The following is a 17,345-nucleotide window of genomic DNA, read 5'->3' on the forward strand; positions in this document are numbered from 1 at the left end:
CCAGTCAATTTGCCGAAATCAAAGCTAAACAACTAGCCCTAGATATTGCAGAGAGAGAGAAGTGGCCAAGGCTCTATTTGTATACTGATTCTTGGATGGTAGCCAACGCTCTATGGGGATGGCTGAAGAGATGGAAAGAGGCGAACTGGCAGCGCAGAGGGAAACCAATTTGGGCTGCGGAAGAGTGGAAAGATATCGCTACTCGGTTAGAGAAGTTACCTGTGAAGGTTCGCCATGTAGATGCCCATGTCCCCAGAAGTAGAGCTAATGAAGAGCAGCAAAACAACCAGCAAGTACATCAGGCTGCAAAGATAGGGGAGTTGAAGATAGATCTCGACTGGGAGCATAAGGGAGAGTTATTCTTAGCACGATGGGCCCATGATGCCTCAGGCCACCAGGGTAGAGATGCCACCTATAAGTGGGCACGAGACCGAGGGGTGGATCTAACAATGGACAGTATCTCTCAGGTTATTCGTGACTGTGAGACATGCGCTGCCATTAAGCAGGCCAAGCGGGTGAAGCCCCTCTGGTATGGGGGGCGGTGGTCTAAGTACAAGTACAAGGAGACCTGGCAGATTAATTACATCACACTGCCTCAAACCCGCCAAGGCAAGCGCTATGTACTAACCATGGTAGAAGCCACCACGGGATGGTTGGAAACCTACCCTGTGTCTCATGCTACAGCCCATAACACTATCTTGGGCCTTGAAAAGCAGGTCCTTTGGAGGCACGGTACTCCCGAGAGAATTGAGTCGGATAATGGAACTCATTTTAAAAACAATCTTATTAATACTTGGGCTAGGGAACATGGCATCGAGTGGGTGTACCATATCCCCTATCATGCACCAGCTGCAGGGAAAGTGGAAAGGTACAATGGATTGTTAAAAACCACCTTAAAAGCATTGGGTGGGGGGTCTTTAAAAAACTGGAAGCAGCATTTGGCAAAGGCTACCTGGTTAGTTAACACTCGAGGTTCCACCAACCGAGCGGATCCTGCTCAGTCTGAGCTTCTTAACATAGTAGATGGGGATAAAGCCCCAGTAGCCCATGTCAAAAGTTTGTTGGGAAAAACAATATAGATCAACCCTGCCTCGAGTACAGACAAACCCATCCGTGAGATTGTCTTTGCTCAAGGACCAAGTTATACATAGTAAATAATGCAGAAAGATAGAACAACACAATGTGTACCTCAGGGAGACCTGATTGTGAGATGAGACTCATATATGAATGTCATTGTTTGTTAAATGTGAGACAGAAGGAAACTGTAAGTGTCAAAGGTCTGAGCAAGTAAGATGAAAAGAATGTGTAAGTGTCAAAGGTGTGAGTAAGTGAAATGAAAGTTTTTTATTGTATGTTCACGATATTGGGATAAGGAGTGGAGTGTCGTGGGGTGACAGCCTTTATCCCAATATCGTGTGTTGTGTCTGGCAGCTGCGCCTTCTCCTCCCCCGGCCGTCTTGCCGCGGCAGAGTGGTCTCTTGCTTCTGCAGAGATCTCAGGTTGTTTAGGTGCTTGTGAGCCATGGCAATGACCATCATGTGAAAACATTGCTGAAATCAAACAGCTGTCTGTTTCCATATCAGGCTCCCAATTCACATGGATCTTGGCAGTCCCAAGGACAGTTTTTGAGAAGTGAAGCATCTGTGAAACAAGAAACTAAAACATGTGGGGTTTTCTTCTCAAAAGAAATTAAGAAGAGTTAACTTTCTCCTAAACTGGGATGATTCCTCTTCCCAAAGAACTTTTTTTCACAAATATTTAATCTTAAACAGCTTTGAGGAGAAAGGGGAATAAGTTACTGTTATAAATGAAAATTGCGAGTCAGCCAATTTTAATTTTATTTTTAATATGAAAAATAAAATTTATTTTGCGACCGTAATAACAGTCCGATAGCCACCACCAAAAACGGACAGCGTATCACCCCCGGTCGATGATACGGGTGAACGAGAGGAAAGCACCCCCTCACTGGTGCCTTGACCTCCCCGTCCACACCAACTGCTTCGAGGTAGCAGTTCTTATACAGTTTATTTCGCCCGCGGCAGAAAGTCTTTGTTTCTTTCGGAGTTCTTCATATTCATGTTGGTATCTTTCTCTGGCTTGGGCTGCACAAAGCCTTCGTCTGGGAATAGAACGATGCACTTCCCTGGTTCCGGAATCTGGCATTCAGATTCAGGGTGATGATGATCCTGGCCCCCCCCTCAGATAGGCATCTCGTCTGGGCCATCAGCACCTGGCGTCTTTGGGCGTAGGTGCTGTTGAATGCTCATCCTTGGTGCAGCTGGAGTCCTCTTTGGATGCAAATGCCGCGATATCCATCTGCCGTGGGTCATCTGGCCAAGAATTCCCAACCTGAAGGAAAAAGGGATTCTTCCTCCCCGCCTCCGCAGTTTATTTTATACACTTATATTTTATACAGTGTTTATTTCCACAAATTACTAATTACATTCCTAACAGTTAATAAACAGGTTTTGTTTTCCACTGTGCTCCTCCGAGGAATTCCTTCCCGAACCTGGTATTGGGGGAGGGGTGGTTGGTTTTTTTTTTTTTAGGGGGCTCCCTTTTGGAGATTTCCCCTAATTTGTCCTAAACCAGGACAAAAGTGCACTCCAGTGGAAATAGTGGCAATTTAATTTGAAGACCTTTATCTCTTCCTCTCTCGTTTTTTTTGGTTTTTGTTTTGCTGTAATGACCAAAGCAAAATTTGTTCATGGTTGCCTTTCCAGCCTACATCTAGTTGTCTGAACTTTATTCCAGAATTATTTTCTTATAAAAGAATGAGTCCTGAGAAGGGAGATGTGTAATAAAGGTGTTGTCGTACTGTGTGCTTGGAAACAGGATGTACTGACATTTTATTAACAGCAGCAACAAACAGATGTTTTGGACTATTACTGTTGTGCTCATTAATGTTCTTCTGTGTCCTAGAAAGGAATTGTCTATCACTGGCCATCTCTAGTTGTTAAGTAACAGTGCTGTCTTTTGCAGGAGATATAGTGTTCATTTAGCTTTGAAACATCTTTGTGGTTTTTAAAATGACTAGAAATGTGTCCTTGACTGCTGCCACTTAACTTCATACGGAGTTACTGCATGAGGCCTCTGATCCCTCACTTGACCTCTTGAGCACCTAGGGTGAATGTAAAACATGTGACATCAAGTAAAATGAGTATGCAGAAAAGCAGTTCTCTCAGCTGTTAAAGTGTCCAAGTGAAAATGGAGCTGCTGTTGTTAGAAGTCATGATTCATATCTCATTCAGGAAACTCATGTGACAGTATTTTGTGAATTGATTTTGAAGCCAGCATTGTGTAAGGTGACTAAGTTAGTCAGGTCTGTCAGTTTTTGAAGTGCCAAGAGTTGTCTTGAGCGCTGTGAAGTTTTGATGGGCCCAAACCTGCAGACTGCACTTACAGGATTACTATGGATTTACCAGGTTTACCAAGAGCTTTGCCAGATTCCAGCCCTAGCTGCTGGATCAGAGCACCAAAAAAGTCAGTTATCATCACATAGAATGGTAAAGAAGAGTTACAAAAATAACCTAACTAGTCCAGACTTCTTTAAAAAATAAAAAAATCATCAACAGGAAATTGTTACAAAATCTTTCATCTTCCTGACTTCTACATTTTTCATATTCACTAGAGTTAACAAATTGCTTTAAAATTAAGTGAAACTTCTGTTTGTTCAGGGATGCCTTTGACATTTACATGCTCTTAATGGCATGTAACAGTAAACACCCATTAAAATGAGAGCAAATTAAGTATCATTCCAAAATAATTCATGATAGACATTAGAAAACCAATTGGCTTTTTATCCTGCCTCAAAAATTCCATTAGAAATAAGGCAGTTAAGAGAACATCTGCAGGAAATTGTCTGTGACAATTAATTTCTTCATTCCTTAAAAAGTGATTGCTATGGATGCCTCATATTTGCATTGTTTGGTGCATTGTCTGTCTGGATGTATGGTAAATATATATGCGTGTGTGTGTATACAAGTACTTTTCTAAATAGCTAGTTTAAATACTAAAAATGTCTTTACAAAGTCAGTTTTACTTGTGATGCTGATTGGATTGAGCCATCTACTGATGGTAAGGCAGTAGTAAGCTGGATTACAGTTTTTACCCACCTCTGATTTATACACAGAAAATGAAGTGATTGAAGTGCAGAGAACAGACCAGCAATTGAAGTACCTGTTGTCTAGTGGGCTCGGTGTGTGAGCCTGGATATCTTGTGTAGCTGGTCCTCACGGAACTTCTTTCTCTGTGAAGTAGAAGTTCTGGGTTTCCCAGAATCTCAGAACCATTAGTGTTGGAAGGACCTCTGGACATCATCCAGTCCAATCTCCCTGCCAAGGCAGGGTCACCTAGAGCAGGTGACACAGGAACATGTCCAAGTGGGTTTGGAATGTCTTCATGCTTCTCTGAGCAGCTTGTTCCAGTGCTCTGCCACTCTCAGCATAAAAAAGTTCTTCCTCATGTTCAGGTGGAACTTCTTGTGTTTTAGTTGATGGCCATTGCTCCTCATTCTGTCTCTGGGCACCACTGAAAGGAGTCTGGCACCATCCTCTTAGCACCTGTCTTTGAGATATTTTCACTTATTTAATTGTAAAAATGTGGTTTTGACTAGTAGAAGATGGTGTTTGCAGCATTGTTCACCACTTACAGAATTGAACAGGCAAAAATATACAAAGAAATCTAATACCTGGGTTTTTCCTTTCCACTAAATTGCTTGTATGCATGGGGGTAGGTAGCAAGAGCTCTCTAAATGAACTTGCATATGTGGATTCCCTTCAGCTACTTGTTGAAGATAAATATCAGAGTGGAGCTGATTCTATCTGCTTTCTAGTAAAAAAGTTGGTATCTTTGAATTTCTTGACATAATTTCTTCCCCTCCAACACTCACTGGTGCTGTAGAAACATTTTGCCTTTTTTTTTTTTTTTCTTTTTTTTTCTTTTTTTTTGCATTCTACCATTTGTGTTGTGTTTGCCAGCACTTGTCTTTCCTGGCTGCCAACAGCCAGGTGCTATTTGCATCTCTCTATCATCTCCCAAATCTGCCTTTCTCTCTTTGACTCCTCCAGGATTTCTTTTCACCTTTCAGCTCTGGTTCTCCAGATATTTATTTGCATGTTGTTTCTAGGACACTTTCTGTTGGGATGGGAAAAAGATTGTGAAGGTAACCTGAAGATCAGTGGGGTAGCAGTGAACTTCACTTGCCTTGGTTAATCACAAGTTAAAATTTATAGTGCTGAGATATAGGCAAGTGCAGGGTCTCTGCTTCTCCGATCTTATTTGTGAGTTTAAGTACAAGCTGTTGATCAAAATCAGATACATTTAAGACCTGGATGCTACTGTCTGCTGCTGTGTTTCACAAACGGAGATCCCACATGCTGTTAGTCAGTGGCACTGTTAGATTTCGCAGTAGAATGAATGTTTCAAGGAACCTGTCTCCCTCTAGTTGCAGAATGGTTTTTTCAGAGAAATCTTTGTGCTGTTATTGGATACTCTGTTTATGCTACTGGGATTAATGTTAAACTAAGCCCTTTCTGTATACTTGGTTGTCCAAACAAAGATTGTGTGATCAGTAAGAGTAAAGGAGAAAAAGCAGTCTCCTCAGAAAGCTGAAGACTTTGTTGTGGTAATTGCTCTGTACAGATTTTCATGCTCTTTCACTCACATCCATTTACAGTGGAAACTTTTGAGAAAAGATCTGCCTGCTATTCTGTGAATTTATGGTCATTGCGTGGTGGCCTTGTCCTCAAAGTTCAGAAAGCATAACAGAAATATGGATGTTTTTACAGAAGAAAAAAAAAATGCTACTAGTTCTGCCTTCTTCCTTCGAAAGAGGCCACTGTAGAGATTTCTTTCCTTGCTTAAATACCCAGTGCAATCCCTTTTGTTGTTTGCTGCTTTGTTTTCCTTTTTTTTAGCTGTACTATATAAACTCATAAGTGAAGTTGCAGATTTTCTTGCTAAGAAGTCTTGCAGATTACTGCCTCGCTAATTCCCCCCACCCCCCGCCTCCTTGTCATGCATTTTAATTCAGATCTCATGGATATGGAAACATTTTCCCTCTGTCTGTTAAAATTGTGTCTGATTTAAAGAATGCAACAACTAAACATAATCTTTTGCTTTGTGTTGGTACGGAAGCCTTAGACTGTAGAATTTGGGGCAGTACTGCAAAGCAGATAACAATAACAATAAGCAGTCCTTAAATCCAGTTAATCACGCACCTATTTGTAAGAAATTTGTTTTAGAGGACATGCAGATTAATCTCTTTCTTCTGTCCTGGAAACATGGAAGCTTTCAACATCATTTCCTTATACAATGAATGTAGAATGGGGGAGTTAAAATTAGTTGGGAGATGAACTGTGTCTAGTGAGTGAGGCATGTATTTGTTGAATATATGGAGAGGGAGATAATGTTAGAAAACAGCTTTATGTCAGTTCTAATAAAAAAAAAAAGTGCTGCAAAATATATTAACAGTTATGTTGTAGTTCTAAATAGCTGCCTAAATATGAAATGCTAGAAATGCCAGAAACTCTTAATGTACTGATTTATTATGGTGCCAGCTTGATACCCACATGCTACAAGAAGGCCCCTGTTAGATGGTAATGAAGTTTATATATAGAGGAAGAGTGCCCTGACCTGTGCTTGCTTTGACATCAGAACAATACACTAACTATTTTGTGAATATTCCCTGACATATCCAGCAATGCTGTCCTATAAATACCTTTCAATTTTTCAGCAGCTACTAAGTGTTTTTCAGCCTAGATTCTATATCAGGTTGGGTTTGTATGACCTTGGTCATATAGTGAATTTAATAAAAAAATATGATAGTAGGACAAAGGAATGACAATTTGAAAGCTGGTGAAGTAAAGGAGTAAGTATGCTCGCTGTCAATCTGAGTTGTGACCAGAAGGAGCTTTGCTCTTAGCTATGTGAGAATGTTATCTCCTCATGTGAGAGCAACTGCACTGTGTCTAATGACAGCAATGAGAGAGCTGCTGGAAAAAAGCTTGAATGAGCTGACCTTCCTAGCTGTGCTTTGTCTCTGAGAAAGCCTGCTCTTCTAAGTGTTTAAATGAACAGATGTGTGTTGAGGGTTGTATCTCTGGTTGCAAGAGCTGTACTTTCTACATGCTTGGTTATGTGGGCTCCATTGTTTTAATCTAGTGTTTGTTTTGAAAAGTGTTCTGCTGTGTTATTTAATTTTATTTATTCTACAACAAGAAAAAAATGCCAACACCTTTTAGAAAGTGACTTGAGTCAATAATGAATGGAAAATTTGATTCTGCTACAAATAAACTCTTTTACAGTTCAACACAGGAGCTTTCTTAAAAGTTCCTTAGGTCAGTTTATGTAATGCTGGCTGTATGTTTAAAGAGTTCACAGTCTTTAGCTCAGGACATGCTTCTTCAGTTAGCCTGTTGTTTTAAATTTTAGGAACCAACACAGTTAAGAGAAAGCCTTCTGCCTAACATGTGATTACTTTCTTTGGTTTTTTCCTGTTTGGAATAAAAAGCAAAGCAAAAAAAACCCAAGACCCAAACACGGATATCTAAGCAATAAATAACTGCTCCAAACATAAGATATGCACGAGAAGTAATGATTTTCTTTCTGTGTTCATGCTTTTGGTCGCAGAGGAGGAATTATTTAGTAATTTATCCATATTCAATGAAACATGTGTGAGATGGCAAAGGAAAACTGGAAGACTGGGAGTGCAGGAAACATACACAGTAAGTAATAATGGACGTATTTGAGTTTGGGGGTAACTTTGTCCTGGTTATATCTGCTGATTCAGCAGTGGATATTTGTATTGTGAGTTTTGTTGGTATGGCAGTTTGTCTCAATCTTCCCAGTGGAGCACCAGGAGGTGACTGGCTGTGTTAGGAAAGAAGAAAATTCCTGTCCTAAAGGTAGGTGAAAAACTCAGGGTTCAGGGTCTCATTCCAGTAAATCACCTAAATGCCTGCTTGAATCTGTAAGAGGTTCAGCATAAGTTTATGTTTTAGTGAAGTTCCACTGAAGAGCTCAAGCTCACATTGCCACAGAAAACACTGCAGAACTTGAGCTCTGTCCCTGTCTTTGACAAGCATCTCAACTGGACTGTGTCTCACTTGCAGATACGGGGTATAACATGTCTTAAAAATGCAAGGTATGTTGAAATAGTGTGCCTTGCTCAAAAGTTTCAACTAATATATATCTGAACATTTTAGAACAATTTTTCTTGGAAATTTAAAACAACCTTTTGTAAGGACTGGGTTTTTGTCTCTCTCTCTTTTTTTTAATGTATATGAGCATAAGAACAAAACTTAAGGCATAAATTCTCAGAAACAAAAGTTTGGTCAGTGTTATTGAAGGCCAAAACAACATGATAAGAATTTCCATGTTTTCACAATAACACCCCAAGAAAGAGGTTTTTGTGTGTGTGTGTGTGTGTTATTTGGTTTTGATTTTTTTCCTTTTTTTTAGTACATACAAGTAAGGAAAAAAGTAAAAAGGATTGTTTAGGGTGTCCAGGGTAAGTACCAGACACCCTAAATGTGGAAATGTGGAAAACATTTCAAGGTTGGGTAATAATTTTGGAAAACAACCATCTTTCTCCTCCTATGTTATAACCAAAGTATTTTTAGTTTGTATACTCTTATTGAGCACTGCTGAGATTGAAAACACAGCCTCCCAGTTCCCCTGATAGGTCAAAACTGTTTTTTATGTAGCCAATGGTAACTTGCAGGCTGTGGATCTCTGGTATAATGTGCCCTCTTCACATGCTTTTCCTGAATTCTGCCATCTGAAAGACACTTCAGAATAGCCAGAGAAGGTGAGCTTTGTCGGTCCCTTCATGTCATACAAGCAACAGCTTTCTTTTTCACTGCACTGGGACAATCTTAGACAAACTTGTCTACTGTTTGGCGTTCTGTCTTACTACTGCTTCTGTGGGGCAAGGGGGGAAAACTAGCAAAAGGGAAAGAAAGTAACAAGTAGATGCACTTTTTGTCTGTGTGCTGTAAACAAGAAACAATATTTGCTCTCACATTACAATTTGAGATGGAGATCTTTGTAGGATCTACAATAGATTAGGTTCCTAATATATTGGATTAGATTTCATAATAGGTTCCTTCTATCTGTTGTAGAAATATATGTAATAATATGAATAATTTTAACAGCCAGAAGAACTAAAGATCTAGTTTATTAAGACATCCCATAGCTAGTAAAAAACCCATATATTTTCCTTGAACTGATACTCTAAAAGAGATGTAATCCTGTATTCCCTTTAAGAACCAATAGGATCAAATAAACTAATATTCTGAATTTTTGAGAGCCACAACAAATTGCACTATTGTCTTTGTTTCAACAGTTTCATATACTGGGCCAAAGATTGGATGAGAAGATATTCTCAGAAGATGTGATATTTAACATCAGTACAAGTGAAGATAATCCAAAGGTGTGTTTAGATCTGGACTCTGGAAGTAACTACATGGTGAATATAACCACCATTTCTTCTACAAACATCACTGTCTCAGTTACAGTAGCAATTCAGACAAAGGGTAGGTTGTGTTTTGTATTCTATCTGCTTATAAAAGAACTTACTGTCCTGCAGAGTTCACTGATTTGAGTCTGACAGGAAAAGGGGCTGTTCCCTAGACTTTATAATTCTTTATGCTGGCTAAGTGCATGTAGCCACTGTCAGCATCCTCTTTTTCTGCTAGATGTTTTTGTTTCTACTCACTTGGCCATTGACTCTATGAGCAAGGACAGCAGTGTCAGAAAGTACCCCTCAGAAAGATTTGGCAAATTTGGTTTTTCAGGACTTGCCTTCTGGCTGAGGCAGGATTGGTACAGAATTTTGGTCCATGATACAGTGCCTACTGGTTTCTATTTTTTGCCTTGAAATATTGTTCTCTGCCTGTAGGAGAATTCCCTGTTGCTTGGCTATGTGATACTAATCTAAGTGGTATGAGCATTACAGACAATGCTGCTGTGTTTACCAGTGATTAACAGGGTTCTGGCACTTATCAGTAACTGTACAGAAGTCATGTTCTAACAGTGGATTTCTGTAGTATTTTAGTCGTGGAAACTTTAGGCTTGTCTTCTGACATACTAATTCTGGTGAGACAGACCTTGAGAAATAATTGCTTTTGGAATTCAAAAAATGCTTTTGCTCATGTGCTTTTTCCTAAAGGGCATCAACTATGACAAATTGTTCTGTGATAATTTTATTTACATCAGGATGCCTGAACCCTTGATATTTCTGTCATTATAACCTTCTAGACCTGTAAAGTAGCAAAGTAAAAGTCAATTGTGTGTTAGATTTCCTGAACAGCCTGCTTGGGTTTTTCCAAAAGCTGATTTCCCTGAAAAATGATCTTTACTTATCCTGTTTGTTCATTCAAAAAGAAATTATAGCCTACCTCTCTGTCTCAGAAGTGAATGAAATTTAAAACTTTTTAAAAATTTTATTCTCTGCTACTCATATTCAATTAAGTTGAAGGAGGTAGAGTTTTTTAAGTAAGTTGATCTCTTTTTAATTGTCTCTACAGTAAAGGAAGCTTTCAATAATGTATTAGTTTTTAATGATACCTGCTTGAAATGGAGGAGAAATGTCAGGGGAACTGATGTGGAAGACAAATACTCAGTAAGTGACAACCTCTATTTTGAATCTAGAAAACAATTTTTATCAATCAAAAACCTAATTTTCAAATACCGTTCACAGTGTTCCTTATAATAATGTCTCAAAAAACCAAAGAAAGACCATGCTCTCTTGTAGTCCCCTGTTTATTGCTTATTTTTCCCATATTAACTCTTAATCTGCTCTTCTTATCTGTACTTTCAAATTTGCCACGTTCAGGCAAACAATTCACACAACTCTATTCCAGTTCCACTGAGTCAGTTCTCTTTGCCTTGTGGGATGCCTTCAGTCTGCCCTTATCCCAGTGGGGAATTCCTACATGAGCTGCTTCTGCCAGGACTCTTGACCACCTGCTGTTGTCTCAAGTTTCTCTGTGCCAGGAGACAGTAAGAGATTATCTGAAGGCATAGGATCTATTTAAAGGAAACTTAATGAACAATTCATATCCAGCAAGCATTTTTGTTTTCATTAACAGAGAAATCATTTGATCAGGAGAGGCCTTGAGTTACTGACTTCATGATCATTTCAGTCATCAACAATAAAACAGGGAATCCTAGTGAAACAAAAAAGAAGAACCCATGAGCCTGTAAATTTCCCTGGAGATATAGGTGTCTGTCGACAGATCCCAGAGTGTAGCTGGCGTTTTGACATGGGTCAAAGTGACTTGATTTTGTCTTGATCCTCAGGGTGAAACAAGAACTGTTCACATGAGCTTACTTTTACAATTCACCAGGAGGGTATACTTCAATAAAAGTGAGCCGTTACTGTGAGCCTATATGCTAGCAGGAAATATGGTCATGGGGAAATTAATAAAAAAGAGGCTAGACTAGGAAGAGAAGTGAAAGAACCAGGAACATATCAGATCTGATCAAGACTTTTAGAAGGATTGGAATTTGAGTAACTGTCAATGCCTACAGTTTTGACACATCATAAGCAGTGCTCTCTTCTGCTGTTTCTCTTAATTAAGAGCATGAGATGGCTGAATGCAAGTATTGTATTATAACATTTCAATTTTCATGCTGTGATTGTTTTGTTACAGTTTCATGTGCAAGGCCAGCGTTGGTATCAGAAGAACTTCCTTCATGAAATGACCTTTGAACTTTCCACACATAAGCAAGCCCCTGAAGTTTGTTTAGATTTGCAACCAGGCACCAATTACTCTATTAATATTTCCATGGTAGCTTTGAATTTTTCACTGCTTGTTTCCATGACAACACAAATTACAGGTAGGTCTTGCCATTTATTTTATATATTTACAAAAGCACCTAGTGGGTGTAAGAGACTCGAGTGAATCTGCATTGTTGATCTCAGTGTTGTGTGGTGGGTTGCCAAAGTATTCTTTTCCATGCTCAAAACTGTCCATTGTTTGTTTTCATGGGTTTTGTAGAGTTCAGAACCAGAAGGAGGAGAAAAATTGATGTGCAGAGTGTTAATGCGTATTGTGGGACATCAGGGAACAGACAGTTTGGTGGGTTGAACACAAGACAAGTATCTAGGACAGCTGGGTTAAATTCCCCACCCTGTTAGAGGCTGAGGCTTTTTCTTAGGAAAAACTTCTCCCCACAGTGGAGTTAATAGCTCAACTGCACTTTGCATGGGTATTTGTGACAAAAGAAACAGATATCACTAAAGTCTGCAAGAATCCAAAGTAAAGTACAGGAATCTGCAAGTACCTCATGCAGATACTTTTGACTCTGACTGGCAGAGTGCAAAACATAAGACATTTGAGCAAATAAGCTTCTGAAGGAAGAGCCTTGGGTTCACAAGTTAGCAAGACGTATGTCACTAAAATGCCATGATGAGAAACATTTTATGGGTCTTGATTTGCATAGAACAGTTTTCACCATCTCTGTGCTGCCAGAATCTCTGTATTAGGTGAAGTGCAGTGCAGTGTTTGATGATGGTAGCTCTATTCCTGTCAGGGACACAAATTATATATAATAGGTAAGGAACATGAAAGTTCTCTGAGCATCTGTAACTCGGTTCAGCCACTAGATGGAATCAATTCTCTTCTGACTGCTTAAGAAGAGCTGGAGACTTGTGTTTTGAAATTGAAAGTTTTGCTGTATTTTCAATAGTAAATCTGATGGTTTTAAGCTTCATGAAAGGTAAAACATCTCTTGTTTCTTAAAACTGCTGTTTAAAATATACAATTACCTGTTTGTTTCTTTTTTTTTTTTTAAAGAAATTACAGTAATGATTTGGTAATTCCTTTTCACTAGTTTCCTAATTGTCACTCAAAAGTAGTGCCCCTGCGTTCATGAGTACATGTGTCTTTGTTTGAAAAGCTAGTAAGATATCTCAAAATTTTGTTGATAGTGGTAATTTTGGAATACATACTCAGAGAAAAGGAAAAGCTTTTTACTCTGTCATCCTGTGGTATTTCCTCAGTTCTGCAGGATTGCATCAGGTCACTCACTCAGCAGAGCTCTAGAGAACACTTTGCAGCAGGTGCTGTATGAAATGGGATTTGTGTCTTGGCAGCTGGCATATTTTCCTCCCTGCTGAGTTAGTGCTTAACAAAAGTGTCTGCATGGCCCCAGGAAAGGTCTTTGCATAAAAGTTAGGTTATTTCCATTTTGAAAGGAGATTTTACTATGCAAACCCGTTTATACCTGGTAGTTATCTTACGCAATAAGCAATAAAAGACAGGTGTTGTTCTGTCATATTAGGAGTCTTTATCAAAAACTTGGTGTGAAAACATTTCTTATTTTCTGACTTCCACTGAAAAAACATAAAAGTATGTATTTTTGAAGTTTTTGCAGAAATTACAGAAAATTTAAAAGACAATAATGATCTTGTGGCAAAGCCTGCCAAATAATGGAATTTAAATAAGATTAGTTGTGTTGTTACCTCATCTAAGATTAAAATGATCCACCTGAAATAATTCTTCTGGCCATACTGCTTTGACTTCTGAGTCTTATGTCTTGGAATTGTGTTACCTGCGCAAGTAGCTTAATTTATATAAAAAACTATAATTTAAACTATTATTTAAACTATTTAAACTATTATTTTCATCTTATTTTGTTCAGTTATTTTGTAATCATATATGCATTTTCCATGGTGGATGGAATGATCTCAATTTATCTGCCAAATTAATTCTGAAAAGTGGCTTTATTAGCTCTCTTGCTTTTCCTGCTAAATGGTATTGTAAAAATACAAGATATGCCTTAAGCACAGTAGCTCTAGGGAAACTGAGACTTACAAAAGTGTTTTACTGATTATGTTCTCATGGGTTGTTTGAGGTTTCATATGCCATTCTTGAAGAGGTACATGATCACTTGGTCGGTAGCCACAGCTGGAAGTAAATCCAGATGTTGTGTCTCCTTGACTTTTACAAACCTTCTACATTTTGAGAGTTTGGAAAATCTTAACTGTGGAGTTTTGAAGAGACGTGTGAAGAGACATGTCCCAGACAATTGGATGATCACTGCCTTACAGACCTAATTTCCTGACAAGGATAGTGATTGTGTAAATTTTTAGACTGTTGCAGAATACAATAAGTATGTAAATGCTAACAGTAAGTTTGGGTATTTTTTCAAAAAACCAAGATTTGTGAATGCTTGTAATGGAAGTTATTTCTATATCCTGAACATCTATATCTATGCCTATATTCATCCTGAATGAGGATACATTATATGAATATTATTTCTAAAGAAAAAAAAAAAGGCCGAGAACTTGGATCTAAATACCTGTTTTTGTACCCGACAAGTATCATCCTCTAAAAAAATAGTTTGGTCTGAGCACAAAGTTGGTTTTGCCTGTCATCTTGTGGATGGTAAATGTAGTCTAGCAAATGCTTCATGGATCATTGTAACAGGCATCTTGAACAGTCTTTTATGTTAACTTATTTTAAAGAAGCTCTCACCACTTGTCTACTGGAATTAGGAAATGGAGTCAATTATCAAAAATTATTAGGCAGTGATTTTATTGTAGCTGTAAAAGGATGGTAGCAAGATTGTCTTTTAAGCAAGGAATCCCATGTCCCTTTCCAGAGAAGGAGTGTCTTGTGGGCATACTTGTGGTTATACTACTTTCACATGGCTCTGTTCATTTTCCTTTTGGAATATCCTTTACTAAAGTATGCTCTGGTGAGGCACTGTTCTTAATTTCACTATCGGTTTTTACATATGAAATGAAGATGATTGAACCATTTTGTAACCATTTTTCAAGTGTTTGACAAACAGAGTAATAAATAAGGAGCTAGGTCTATTTTACTTTCATTGCTAGTGTTCTGAATAATTCTTTCAGTTCAGCCACACTAAAATTCAATTGATATTTGAATCTGGTTTTGAGCTTTGCTTTGGGTAGATTCTTTATGAAAACTCTGGTGGTTTGGGGGTTCATGAATGCCTATGTGTTTACAGAGTCTGGTTAGCTTTTTTTTTGGTTTAGAGCAGACCACTATGACTTAAGATATAGTATGACCAAAAGTATTTCTGGACACTAGAAACAGATCTTTTGTGCCTGAGTTACTGATTATATTTCCTTCTTGTAAAATAATTAAAATTAGGTTAAATTAGGATTTCTCATTGCTTTTCCTGGTCTTTACTTTCTGCTTAGAATCAAGCTGTATTTTCAGTTTGCTTAAGGCTTACTATTCACACATGCTGCAATTCCTTACATATTTGTAAATGTACTTTCCAGGGGGTTTGAGTAGGCTTGACCTTGAGTCTGTGTACCTCAGATTATTGTAGTACTTCCTGTGTTTCTCAGCTGCTATTATTTTTGGTTTAGCCCAAGATTAACCTGCAGGCCACGTACTCAGGTATGTCTCATCTCTGTCTTCATATGAACATGTGAGTGAGAAAGTAGACTCACAAGACGAGAGTCTAGAAAGTTACTTGAATAAGGAGAATGTATTCCACCATATACTAAGAATAATCTTCTAGAGCCCATTGTCTTGGTGTGTGGAAAATGTACTACATTACAGATTAGACTGTGATGTCTAATTTGTTCATCTGCCTATGGATGTACACATGCACATAAAAGATAGACTATTGTTCTGATCTGATGTAGGATGGAAAACATTTGTACTCATTCTTTCATGAAGGAAGTTCTTGAAGGTATGGAAAAGGAGGGGAAACCCAAAATCTACTTTCTACTGAGGAAGTGAAAGACTTTTGGAGGTGTGGTGATCTCACAGCTCTCATTCTGAGAGCACCAGGGCACCAGCATCATGTACCTCCAGAGAAACTATCTAGTAAACTGTGCAGCATCAGAGCACGAGAATTGCCAAGAAGGGAGTTTCTGATTTTTGTAATGAGGGAAGAGTAGTGATGAAAACATGAGCATGATAACTTTTTTTTTTACATGTAGGGGGAAATTAGCTGCCAGACATGTAAATTATTTCATACATATACATACACTTCATATTTTTGTGCAGAGATTATTTAAATGCATGATAATTAAGTTCATATGAAAACCACTTTGCTATAATTTTTCTGAACTCCTCCATAGTAAGAATTTTTCATGAGTCTCTGTGAACTCACGAACATTCAGATAATTTTCCTTATTCTGTTTACAAAGCAATTGATACTGGTGACACAGTCTGTGCTTTACTGCCAGAGTTCTATTCCCCTTGCCAGTGCTTTGCAAGAGGAATAGAACTCTGATTTCCATACTGTTTGCTTTGGGTGGGTTGCTCACAGAAGAGAAACAATGAAAAGTAAACATTTGTCTTCTGTCAAGCTTTCTAGTTGAAAGCACCAAAAGCACCTTCCTGAGTTTTCCCTGACCAAATTTTCCTCCTCTCCCATGGCCAGGTAGTGTGAGGTGCCTTCATCTTGGTGTATGTGAACATATGCATATGTGGCCAGTCTCCTGTGCCACACATCCCATTAAAGCGGTTCCAAGTCGTGCAAAGGACACTTGGACAAAGTCCAGGAGGACGAGAGAGCTGCAGAGTGCTGAGTTAAGGCAGACGATGTAGGAAATGGCTGGCACTGTAAGCCTGGGTGCTCACCCTGAGAGTCAGGACAGTGCTGCACCCCTCTGCTTACCCAGGCAAGGTCCTGTCATCAGCTTAGCAAGTGTGAGCACCGTCCCAGACCAGACCTCTTTCTGGGGTTAGGAGGCTGTCATGCCAGGTCCCCTCATGTGGAAGGACCAGGCAGGCCCCTAACCCAAACACCCTGAGCCAACAGCACCGAGCTGCCAGACCCTGAACATCTCCCCTTGGGTCTGCAGAGCAGCACATGTCAGCACTCAACACACCTCAGCTTGCTCCTGGAGATCACAAGGGAAAGGTGCCGCAGGAAGAACTGGAACAGGAGACATAGAAATGGCTCCCCATCTCCTGGCTAATACAGAAATGAACATAGAAATGGCCAGGCAGGGACGAGCCAGGAGATGGGGATCACCCTGGCTCGCCCATGGCAGGCGACCGGAACGCACCCTGGAGACGATCCGTACAAGAAGCAGCGAGAAATGTGGGCGAATTCCGTTTTAAAGGTGGAGGTCCTGGCCCAGAGGTGCTCTGCAGCTGAAATCGGGGGCCCTTCAGGCCCTGCTCCACACAGAGAACACCGACGGGGCACCGGCCGGCGCCCGTGTGCCGCGGGCCGTGAGCTCTCACCCGCAGCTGAGGGCAGAGTGGCGGCTCACTTGCTGAGGGCTGCCAGCCAAGGTCCCCTGCAGCACGTCTCGCTGCTTTCACCCTTCCTTCCTTGCCCGGGGCCGTGCACCTCGGCAGACGCGCTGGCCCCGGGCGCTGCTGTCCCCA

At 39.6% G+C, this 17,345-nt stretch overlaps 1 protein-coding gene across 1 annotated transcript in view; it reads left to right on the plus strand.

Moving 5' to 3' along the window:
* Window positions 1-95: 95 nt before the first annotated feature.
* Window positions 96-17,345, plus strand: part of LOC121339529 — a 32,662-nt gene continuing 15,412 nt past the window's right edge. The window contains exons 1-5 of the mRNA XM_041411359.1: window positions 96-1,056; window positions 7,633-7,727; window positions 9,350-9,539; window positions 10,533-10,627; window positions 11,661-11,847. Of these exons, the coding sequence (XP_041267293.1) occupies window positions 96-1,056; window positions 7,633-7,727; window positions 9,350-9,539; window positions 10,533-10,627; window positions 11,661-11,847 (1,528 nt within the window). The remainder of the gene's footprint in view (window positions 1,057-7,632; window positions 7,728-9,349; window positions 9,540-10,532; window positions 10,628-11,660; window positions 11,848-17,345) is intronic.

The sequence above is a fragment of the Onychostruthus taczanowskii genome, unplaced genomic scaffold (assembly GCF_017590055.1).
Source record: "Onychostruthus taczanowskii isolate IOZ18803 unplaced genomic scaffold, ASM1759005v1 scaffold352, whole genome shotgun sequence".
NCBI lineage: Eukaryota > Metazoa > Chordata > Aves > Passeriformes > Passeridae > Onychostruthus > Onychostruthus taczanowskii.